Source organism: Dermacentor albipictus, chromosome 1 (assembly GCF_038994185.2).
Source record: "Dermacentor albipictus isolate Rhodes 1998 colony chromosome 1, USDA_Dalb.pri_finalv2, whole genome shotgun sequence".
Taxonomy (NCBI): Eukaryota; Metazoa; Arthropoda; class Arachnida; order Ixodida; family Ixodidae; genus Dermacentor; species Dermacentor albipictus.
In genome coordinates, this window is record NC_091821.1 from 487,785,524 (window position 1) to 487,797,560 (window position 12,037).

Genomic DNA, 12,037 nt, shown 5'->3' on the forward strand with positions numbered 1-12,037 from the left:
TGTCGCATCGCCACCTTTGACTGCACAAAGGTCTGATTGACGCGGCCAATTAACTATTTTGCCATTTCACAAACAATTTTTGTTCCCCACATTAGTTTGTAGATAGATCCAGCTATAACTCCGAAATTTTTGCGCTCAAACTCTTTATTTTCCCGGTCATAGCGATTTAAATTGTTTTCGACCTTTTATGTACCGTTTGTTTTTGGGCGACCCACAGTAATCTCTGAATTTTTTCTGCCTACGCTGACTTCCACTCTCTAAATTTGCCCTGCGAAATTGGTGTGATGTCTTCCATTTCTATGGAACGTATACCTTCGACTCAAGCTGTCAGTTTTCATCGGGTTGTTTTTGTCACTGTAAGAGCTGTGCACGTGGTATCAAATCACTGTGATTTATTTCCGCTGTGGGTACTGGCGCGGAAAGTGATACCGTCATCCTGAGTGTTTTTGCAGTGATCAGTTTCGAGCGCCATTGTCTGAAGAATTACCACTCAGCAAGTAACGCTTATCTTGCGACAGTTTATCGAGAACCACCAACGAATACACGTTGACAAACTCGTGCTTTCAAGTGGCAGCTAACTTGCGTAATGGGCCACTCTCTGAAACTATTTCGTACCAAAAATGGAGGTAATCGAGGAAACGCTCAAACGCAAGGTGGTGGCGCTGAGATAATTTGACTCCGCGCTACTGAAATGTGCGACGACTGCGGAGTAGTGCGGACGTACCCACATCGGCTCCAATTTTTCAAGGCTTTCTCCTGTTTTGCGAAGCCGACCCATGGAAACTATACCTTTTATGAAGCGGAAAGTTCCGAGGAATGCAGATAGTGGACTCTTATCGGTGGATGGACTTCTCACCATTTTATGACATCTTGAATCTCCGACCACGCCGCGAGAGCGCCAACCCCAACGGGCTACGCCTACTTACGGCGTAGTAGCACGAGATGGCGTAGGCCTAACCCGGTTGCCGGCGCGGACGACCATCGTTCTAAGCGAACTACGGACCAACAAAAACCATGCCCGGGACCATAGTTGTCGAAGGGATGGAAATCGCCCCGGAGGAGCTCGATGAAGCGGGATGGACCACCGCCATCGGCAGCAAGCGAAAACAACCAACGAGTTCGCCGTCATATAACGGGCTACGTGTCGCCAAGAATATGCCGGCTGGCAGCCGCACGGCCAACTCGCCGGCCAAAAGGTTCATGAAGCAGGTAATGGCAGCCTCGAGGTACCTAAATTACCCAAAGATAAAATCAAGGTCATCGTGCGCCCCAAGGGAGGCCTCGACGTTTTCAAAACGGATATCATACTCCTCGCCCAAGCCCTGGCCATGGCGGCGGCCTTGATGGAACAGCAGACTGCCGAGGACGCCGTGTGCCCAAACAAGATGCAGATCATTTTGATTATCTCTACCCCTCACGATCAAAACTCGAGGGCATGGCAAAAATCAGCAAGATACATACTAAACTCGGCGCCTTTGAGGTGTCAGCCTATATTTCTGAGCCTGATGACACGTGTAATAAGAGACATCGACCCTTCATTTGACGAAGCAGCCCTTAGGAGGATGATTCTGAACCTAAGAAATCCTACGGCATTAGAAGTCAGAACAATTAAGAACACGCAAGTAGTTGTTTACTCTTTGACGAACACGGTCATGTGTGGAGCCACCCTCGTTCCATGCTTTCTGTACAAACGGCACGTGGATGTATGCTACGCGTGTGGTCACGTGGGTCACAGAGCCTACGTGTGCCCCAGTAGCGAAGAGGAAAAGAACAAGTGCCGTGGCTGTGGTAAAATGAAGTCTTCAGAGTCGCAAGAGGAGGAACACCAATGCACACCCAAATGTGAAGCATGCGGCAGCCCCCATATCACCGAGGGTAGGACATGCAAACAACGCTACCAGATCCCACATATCGTTAGGCGTCGGCGTCGAAGGCGACGACAAATGGAGCGAAGAGTACAGATGGACAGCGGCGAATACATCATGATCTCCTACGCACAGAGCTCGGTGACACCTGCGGCAGCACATGGTGGCTCCACCCTGCGAGCCCGCTCACAATCGAGGGGGCGCTCTCGCTCCCGGAGGCGAACCGGCTCAAGGCAAGGCGGGAAAACCAGCGCATCCAGATGGAGATCTCGGTCCCGGTCTCACTCCCAGCCCGCGAAGCGGGCCACGTGGGCCGACAAAGTCAAGGGCTCCAGCACAGCGCCGTCGATGGGAAAGGAGACTACGACGGCCAAAGGAGCAAGTGGTGAGGCACAGTCAGAGCAAGTGAAGGATCCCCGAATCCAATCACTTGAGGCGGAAAACCAACAGCTCAGACGCGAACTTGCAGAACTTAAGGAGGCCTTAAATAGCATTAGAGGGCAAATCTCGAACCGCGATGAGGATAAAATTAAAGCTCTTCTAGGCCCGCTTGCTGGCTAATCCAAGCGTAAAGCTCCCAACCCAAAACCATTGAGCGAGACGGAAGAGGAGGATGAGATGGCCGAGCCGAGCCGAGCGAAGCCACAGCTGCCGCCACCGATCCTCCGGCCAAAATAAACAGCAGAGACAAGCTAGCTACCATAGAAAAGACCTTAGGACGCATGATGGAAATGCTCTCCGGGATGGAGATGAGATTAACTCAACTAGAGAGACCCAAGGTCCAAGCCAAAGGCAGGCTTATGGTGTCGACAGTGCAGAATCAGGCGAACCCGAACCCCGAAAGTAGGGCTAAAGGGCTACTTGACCATTCTCAGTAGGCACATTGGCGAACACAAATAGCAACAATCTGAAAATCTGGCAGTAGAACTGCGCACATTTCCAGAGGCGCAAGGCCCCATTAGGACAGCCTAACAGGTCTACTGGGTACAAGCCGCAAGTTATATTGTTACAGGAAACGCTATGTACAGCAGAAATTTCACTCTCGGGGTACCGCACGATAGCATACAGGAGAGAAAAGGGCCGAGGTATTGCTACCTTAATCAGAAAGAACATCTCTTTCGTTGAGCACGGGGTCCGCGTGTACAAAGCGGGCCTCGAGGCCCAGTTAATAGAGATCGTACCCAACAGAACAATCAATTCTAACATTTTCATTCTCAACGTGTACAGAGCACCATCGGACAGGAAAAGAGACTGCAAAACATTACTAGGCACCACGTCTAGGGCGGCGAGAAGCGCGCCTCTCGTTGTCGCGGGTGACTTTAACGCGCGCAATACGGTATGGTGGTACGGTTACAAAAGTGCAAAAGGAACGAACTTGGCCTTCAACGCTGCAGAGCTCGGCTTAATACTCGTCACGGACCCAAGGCTCCCCACCAGATCCGGTAATTCGGTCAGTCGAGATACGACCTCCGATCTCACCTTCCTCCGAGGTATCGAAGGCACGTGGGACAACCTCCAGGAGGGGCTAGGCAGTGACCATTAGATACTTGAAATTCTGTTGCGTGTCCAACCCAGACCGCCCGCGAGATGTGACTATGTGGACTGGGGCCTTTTTCGAAAAATGAGAAATGACACAGTCCCGCAGATCTGCAGATGCAGATGCAGATCTGCTGGAGAATCTGAACTTGGCAGTTAAAGGAGCAACCAAAGAAATCATTATGGATCTTGAATTTCCTAATATGGACTCGAGACTCGCTTACCTTCTGGAGGCCAAACACGCCCTCTCAGCCAGGTGGAAGACCCAAAAGCTTAATCGCAGACTAATATCCAAAATCGCGCTTCTTAACAAGGAGATTGAAGCTTATTCGGCCCAGCTCGCCCGGCAGCAATGAGATGAGACGTGTACCGAAACAGACGGGCGTGTGCGAAGAGGTAGAAAATGGAGCTTATTGAAAAGTCTCCTCAACAATAAACAGCCTAAGGACACCCTTAACCTTGCAACGGATAGGCTCATTAAGAAGCAAATTGCAATCGGTCTCACCGACATGGAATTAGCCAACAACTTAGCTCATACTTATCTCCCCCTCGCTAAAGACGCGGATCACCCGGTAGAGCGTGTGATCTACTTGGGATTCTCAGCACCTGATCTAGACGAACCTCTCACCGTGTCAGAGATCAGACGCGTTCTCTCCAATCTAAACGGCAGGTCAGCCCCGGTACCTGATGGAATCACGAGCAAACTCCTCAGGAACCTAGATGATAGGGCAATCGAGATAGTCACGGCCAAAATAAATGAGGTATGGAAAAGTGGACAGGTCCCGATAGAATGGCGTACCGCAAAAGTGGTACTCATACCCAACCCAGGAAAGCCCCCACGCAAAAATAGTCTGCTGCCTATTTCCCTCACATCATGCATCGTCAAGGTTGCGGAGCACGCGATACATAACAGGATAACTGAATGTATTGAAAACAAGGAGCTCTTTAGACACAACCTAATTGGCTTTAGATAGGCGTTGTCCACACAGGACGCTATGCTTTTGCTTAAGAAAGCAATCTTTGATAACCCTACTCGCGACGTGAGAGGGATCCTCGCACTGGGCCTCTCCAAGGCCTTCGACAGGGTCGCGCAAAAACACATACTGACGGAGATTTCGTCTCTCAACCTGGGCCAGCGGTTTCATGATTACACTAGATCTTTCCTCGCGGATCGCAAGGCACACCTCCGATTAAGCGTGGTCACAGGAGGATCCTACGAACTAGGCACCTGCGGCACCCCGCAGGGCTCGGTCCTGTCCCCACTCTTATTTAATATAGCCATGCACAAGCTCTCCACTCGCCTCGCTGCAATCCCAAGCGTTGGTAGCGCCATTTATGCGGATTATATCACAATCTGGCCACCGGGTGGGTCGCCAGCCATGCTCGAACCCTCGCTACAAAGCGCGTTGGAAGCTACTGAAGACTTTCTTTCAAACACGGGCCTTGAACTCTCCCCCGCTAAATCAGAGCTATTGTTATACCGCCAGTCCAGACAGGGGGTCAGAAACCTTGCGCCTCTGGAAACTCTGCCGATAGAAATTCGAGCTAAAAATGGGCATCCCATACCGAGGATGGACTCTGTCAAAATTCTAGGTCTCCTCATTGATGCCAAGGGCTGTAACTCGACGGCCCTCAGCAGGCTCACTGGACAGGCTAGTAATGTCCTAAGACTTGTAGCCCGCGTCTCAAATCGAAGACGCGGTCTCAAAGAGGACAATTTGCTCAGAGCTTATCAAGCATTCTTCCTGAGTCATGTTATCTACATTGCGCCATACCTTAATTGGGGTGAAGCGGAAAAGGCCAAGCTCGATTACCTAATCAGAACCGGCCTCAAGCGCGTGCTCGACCTTCCGCAGTCCACAAGCACTGAGAAGCTGCTGGAGCTAGGACTCCATAACACCATGGATGAGCTAATAGCAGCTCACACAGCGGGTCAAGTAATGAGACTTTCATCCACTAAGCCAGGGATCAAGATTTTAGAAGAAGCGGGAATCCAACCAACACATGAACCGACGACCAAAGTTAGCTTGACCCGGGAAACCAGAACTCGCATCATGGTTGAGCCCGTTCCGCGAGACATCCACCCAGTGCATAACGAGGGTAGGAGATTAGCGAAAGCCAAGTACATCTTTAAAAAGATAAATCAGCAGAAACTAGATGCCCTCTTTATCGATGCTGCCAGATATGACCGTGGGGATAAATTCGCTGTCTCGGTGGTAGACGCTGCAGGCAACCTGGTCAATGCAGCCTCTGTTTATACGAAGTTTGCTCATGTGGCGGAGGAAGCGGCGATCGCTCTGGCTTTTCACAGCTCAAAAGTTCCTGCTATCATCTTCTCGGACTCGCGCACGGCGGTTAGATCCTTCTCGTCCGCTCTCGTATCTCAACAGGCGAACAGTATTTTGCTTAAAACACTTCAAAGGACTAGGGAGAGCAGCCAAGGAGGACACCACATCTCGTGGTTCCCAGCCCATCTAGATAGCTCAATTAACCCGCTTGGGTGTAATCCTAACGAGCAGGCCCACCGGAGAGCGCGCGATTTCACGTGCCGCGCTGTTGCGGGTAGCCAGGCTTGTAACGAGGTCAACATCCACAAAGATCCATTATGCACTTTCCACGAAATTGTTTACCATTATCGACTGGGCAGGAGGACATTTCCACCCCCTCACCTTAAATTGAACAAATCTCAGGCTAGCACACTCAGACTTCTGCAAACCCGTTCGTATCCCACTCCTCGGTCTCTTAACAGGATATATCCTGCCCACTCACAGTTGTGCCCCGAATGTGGTCACGACTCATGCTCTTTTGAACACATGCTCTAGCTGTGCCCAGCCTTTAACGCCTCTGCACCCATCCCGAACGAAGAATGGCAGGGATCTCTCAAAAGCAGCAATCTCCACATGCAACTCCAGGCTGTCCAGAGCGCCCACGACATTGCGGCGGAACTTCATCTTCCGGTCCCATCGTGGGTGGCCCCACCAATTTGATCTTCGGGAGCCTTCGGTTTTAGCGCCCCAAGATCTCAGTCCCTCAAGACTCAAATAAAGTTCTTGTCATGTCATGTCATGTCATGTCATGTCATGTCATGTCAAGTCATGCGTACGCTCTGCTTCACTGGATGCCCTGCGCGTGTCGCTTTCGCAGCGAGAGACAAGCTACATACGAATGCTGGCTTCTCACTCACGCGTGGATACCGTGTCGAGTCCAAGGCGAGTCTTTCGTGCTCCACCGTCGCGACCAATAGTCGCGTAATGGCTCCTCAGCGTGACCAGTGTTCGGCATGTCGCTGCGAAAGATGGGACACCAAAACGTTTCGGTAACTTGTACTCGGTCCTCCGCAGAGTTTGGCTGCGCTGTCCGCAAGCCTGATACACCACGACCATTACATTTGCTGCATCATCTGCATTGCGGTCATACTGGTAGTGGTGTCTCATACGTAGACAGCTAAATATTACAATAGTTCCTACGCACATGCGAGCTCTACACTCACAACAAGCACTGATTACATGAAAGTTCCCGTCCTTCCTCTGTTAAAAAAAAGCACACTTTCGCTACTTGCGTCCACTCGCTTCACACTCTACAAGTGCCTTTTCTCCGCCTGCCACTTCTGCCTGTGCTAGTCTGCGCTTCCCATAAAATTAGGTTATGTGCAAGCTATAAAATCACGATGTGCGCTACCTAAGTTGACAAAAAGTTTTGAAACGCACCTGCTCCTCTCCTGTGGGCTGCGTGCTAGAGACGAGCTGTGCGATGACTGTCGTTGTGTCCCTCCGTGAACGAGAATGCCATATCTCCATGATGCACCGGTTGACCTCGCCTCGCATTACAACCGTTTTTTACGGCGCATCGTGCAGATATCTTGACGAAGGCCGAACCAAGGTTGTCGACTCCTGACAACGGAGCGCACTTTTGTTTGAAGCACAAGGCCGGCGCTTCTTATCGCTGGCCGCACAGAGATCACAAGCGCTTTTGTTGACCTCAAATTTGCGCCGCTCTCTGGCGGCGCAAATTTAAGTACGTCATTGGGCATAAATTGGGGCCTGTCGCAGTTACAGATTTAACTGCCGATCTCGCAACGGCAGGGGCCATTTGCGATTTCTTATGTCTCCGTGTGCGCGCAACTGCTATGCCTGAAAGCACTTATCTGCAAATCATGCAGATGGAAAATTCTGCAATTAGAGCGATGCTCTTCGCTCACGTGACATATACGTGTGGCATAGCCAGATACCCCGAACGCATGATTGGTATAGTCTATAGGTTCAGAAATGCAAGCAAGATCGAGCACTGCGGCCTTCGGCTGCGGTGTGCATAGTGAGCTTCCACGACCTTGCATCTATTTGAACTCTGCTCAAAAGATGACTAGAGTTCAACAATCTGTTATCATTTAGGTAACGAGCCATTCTTTGTTTAAGCTATGCTAATTAGCTCAAGAAAGCTAGGATAATGTATTGAAATGATTTCACTCATATTAGCAGAGCAGACCAGCTTCTGTGCCCTCTGCAAAGTTAATATTTGAGACTCCCATCGCTCATCGGATCAAACAGAATTGTGCAGATCCAACGCACCTGTTGGGATATATGTGAAGCAAAGTTTTCGTGAAGCAGGTAATCAAATGCTGTAAATAAGCCCATTTCATTCCTGCGTCTTTGGTGTGAAGGAAACTGGCACGCGCATGTGGCTTCGCGTACACTGGCTACGCAATGGTACAAACCTTATATAGACTTGTATTTCTTTACTGCTTCATATTTACTTTCAATGCACCGACCACTTCTTGGCCAGTCACACGTTTTGGTTACGTGCCGTAGTATGGAAATCATAATATTCACCAACACGCGACAATCATCTCAGAGAACTAACTAGCATTGGCCGATTCTTCGTCAAACCCCCGTTGTGGGTATGCACGTACCATAGTGTGGTAAATATTGTAACAATCAACACGTTGCTATCATTTGAAAGTGCTATTTGGTGTTGGCACGAGAGGAGTGTACGTGTGGTTCTGGCCTAATATATAGGACGATGAAGGGGACGTGGGAGAACCACTGATATTCAATCTGTTTACATTTGTTTTCTCCACACTGCATAGAGACATTCACTAGAGAACCAAACCAAGAAGTGCACATCGAAATATACTCCATACGTATAAGCCCACATGCAAGGGTGTCGAGACTATTGGGATGAAACTAGCAGGTTGGATAAAGCATCGACTAAATTAAGTTGTAGGCGCTATCGTAATACTGGGTGTGACATATATAACGAAAAAGGAAGGAACGACAGACTATCTGTCACATAAATATATGCACCAGACCTAGTCCGTCAGCACAAGCGGGCCCAAAGATATTATCTCACCTCATAGGCTCACGGGTAGCATAGCCCACAAAAGTTGCGAATAGTCTGTCAAAACGTTAAATTAAGTCCTGGCTCAAGGAAGAATATGCAGTACAAATAAAGTTTTTTTGTAGCTAGGAACAAGTTATAAGCCGCACTACGATATACAGAAAGGCAGTGTGAAGTAAAAGTACCCGCATAGCGTTGAAGTGGCAGTACAGGTTCTCGGCGGTAATGTGCCCTAAGCTGTTACGAATCAAAAGCAACATGAAGTTATTCAGGTGCTACGCTTTCCACTCTATACCAGCATAGTGAGCCCCAGACCTGTGAACATCCCCATAAACCAAGCGAAAAACCTGATCTCATTGATCAGTTTATCGTGGCCCCAGAATAGATATCAAAATTTTCAGTTAATGATAGTACTTTACCAATACTCGGTTTGTCTGAGCATAAAAACACCAGATTCTCAGCGTAAGCGTATACTTTAAGTTTGCAGCCCAAAATGGTAAAACCACCAATATCACTGCACTTTATAATGCTTGTACACAATGGCTCTAAATAAAGCGACAAATAGAAGTGGCGATAAAGGAAAACCCTGTTTTACCAGGGAAAGAATAGATACCGTCTCTGACAGATTACCATTAACAGCGATACGGGTGGAACAGTCAGTGTGGCATATGCGAACGTCACTGTAAACACCTTTGAAAGTTTTGAAAGGAAGGTGTGGTGCACTCGATCCGATGCTTTTGCTATAGGCGCCACCTACGGGCGGGGTTCGGGAGCCTCCGGGGACCGAGACCCCTCTCAAGTTTTCCCGGGGAGAGAGAGCCCCCCCCCCTCCCTCCGCCGATGCCGATGTGTCCTTCTCCCCCCTAAATTGTCAGTACCAAAGTTTGGCTACTCACATCACTTGGCGTTTCTTTTGAGTTGCCTCTACTTTTTTACTGAAAATTTCATTGGGACTGCAAGCTTACTGCATCATTGTCGGCGCGGACGTACACGGCTTTTAATCCATACATTCCCTTTATTTCTCCAAATCCGGACAATAGGAGGACAAGTGCATTGGAAGCACCAGCTGAGTTTAACAGAGATAAGCGGGCTAGTTGGTGGTCGTTATTGGTATGCATCATGTAACCGCACAAAAACAAGGGACAAAGAAGGAACACACAGGACAGGCGCGGAACTTCAACTAAGGTTTACTTCGGGAAATCTCACATTTATACAAGTATCGTAATCACACTTGCTAATCATTAGACAGCCATCACGTGACGTTGGCATGCGGGCGCGAGTGCCGCAAATTTGCTTGTAAATATTCGAACTCTTTACCGCTCAATGACACTGAAAGGCTGCTTATGCAGCTGCCAGATTGCATTTCTATACAGTAAGCTACCTACAGCTACAGTAGGCTACCTCATTCATATTTTCCACTTCAACATTTTTTTTTTATTTCTACTGTGAACAACTCACAGGGACACCACTACATTAAAATATACCCAGGACAAAGTTTGTTGCATTTTGAAAAAGAAAGAGATAGCCAACTAACAATTATGTCTCACGGCACGGATAGCCTATGCCTAGAAAATGAATACGTTGGAGCATGTTCACCTCACTTCAAAGTACGTTGCGTGTTTTCTTGACCCTCAATAAAACCTGCACACTTCAGTGACCCCTTCGGCACAGTCTTTTATCAGTGGCGTGTGAAATGCAGTATATAGAGTGATCTATATCTCATAGTTGCTTCTCTTTCCAGCAGGTAATGCTAACGATTCATGAAAAAAATACTATTCTGATAATCTACAACATTTATTAGGGATGGGAACATCACCACTTGCATGCAGCGGTCATAACTATATATAATTCACTCAGTAACCGAAATAAGGCCAAACCGGCTTCATTCAAAATCGGAATCAATAGCATTCATTCGCAGCAGCACTTATACTCGGACTCACAGCAACGAAAGAAAGAGAGTGCGGTTTCTCCGGAAAGGTGGAACAGTACTAGTGATAGTGAAGTATAAGACAATTACACGAAGTAAGATTCTGATTGAATAAATCCGTGTAAGGGCCGCACCCTCAATTTGACAGCTAATATTCTTTTTTTAACGTAAGGTAGAAGCAATCGCATTCGGTGCGCTGGTTTCGATCCCACTAAACGGCAAATTCTTGCGCACAGCGTACATTCGCGCCTCCCTACTACATGGCGAGAAAAGGTGATTGCGGAGTTTTACGGGGGATTTCAAAAGATTAGACCAAATGGCCCGGTCCCATGTGAGGCTCGTCAAAATCGTGACAAAATAGTGTGGCCCTTACACTAGTCTATACGTTAGTTATATCGGCCATATAAATTGTAGTAACCATTTACTTACGAATTCAAATAACGAGCATAGAGTAATGCACAGGCCATGTAAACCTGCGAATATCCCACTCGATGACCACGCGCGCTCGCTGTCACAACGATAGCATTACAAAGAACGCCGGAAGCGAAGGTGAACGGTTCGTACAGCTACGCGTTTCAGCGCAATTCCGAAAATCAGATTCATCATCATAATCTGCCTATTTTTATGTCCACTACGGCTCGGCCTCAGTAAGCGATCTCCAACTGCCCAGCTCTTAACTACGCGATCTGCAACACTAGGGGCATAGAAAGGCAGCCCATGAAGGAAGACAGCGCTCATTAAGTTCGCAGCCATCCCTGCTCGCCCTTCATCTTGGCACCCACCAATAATTGCCAATGGTTAGATACGGCACGTGGACCGCGTAACCGTCAGCCGCGTACAGTCATTCATAGATACGGCAGGGGTAGAGAAGAAAACGCATGCTCTCCTTCCCATGCGCGCACTTGGTCACATGATCTCCAACTAACACGAATATGAGCGCGTAGGAAGATAATGCCCGTCCAGTCGCCATCCTTTTCGGCTTACTGTTACGTGCTTTTTCTCTCACCCACAGTGTATGGGTCACTCTTTCACACAGATTCTCCGTCATGGTGCGATTTGCACCATGATTGAGAAGTTTTGCACCATGATCGACAAGCACGAGAATCCTTTCCCACTCATAAATTTAACACTGCGTCATCCGGTGTCAACGAGAGCTTGGGAAAAATGTCGTGCCTTTCTGCCATATCTTGATGCGTATGTTCTTGTTCAGAATTGACAATGCATGTCAAATCAATTTGTTCCTAGTTTTGCCATGTCGCAAATAATATAATTCTGTAGCTTCATGTACAATCATCGTGATACCATAATGATATTCCATACATATCATTTATTGTGCTTAAGTTATACTTACTGCTGCACTTCTTTCTTTAATTGC

At 48.3% G+C, this 12,037-nt stretch overlaps 1 protein-coding gene across 2 annotated transcripts in view; it reads right to left on the minus strand.

Annotated features, from left to right (window-relative positions):
• Positions 1 to 7,254, minus strand: part of LOC135912700 (probable thiopurine S-methyltransferase) — a 43,658-nt gene extending 36,404 nt beyond the window's left edge. The window contains exons 1-2 of one of the 2 annotated variants that reach the window (XM_065445219.1): positions 7,109 to 7,254; positions 6,586 to 6,687 (exon numbers count right to left, since the gene is read on the minus strand). In XM_065445219.1, coding sequence (XP_065301291.1) covers positions 6,586 to 6,683 — 98 coding nt within the window. In that variant the 5' untranslated portion in view covers positions 6,684 to 6,687; positions 7,109 to 7,254. Of the gene's footprint in view, positions 1 to 6,585; positions 6,688 to 6,947; positions 6,971 to 7,108 lie in introns of those variants that run through there. The other variant, XM_065445224.1, reaches the window with a different exon arrangement.
• Positions 7,255 to 12,037: the final 4,783 nt, after the last annotated feature.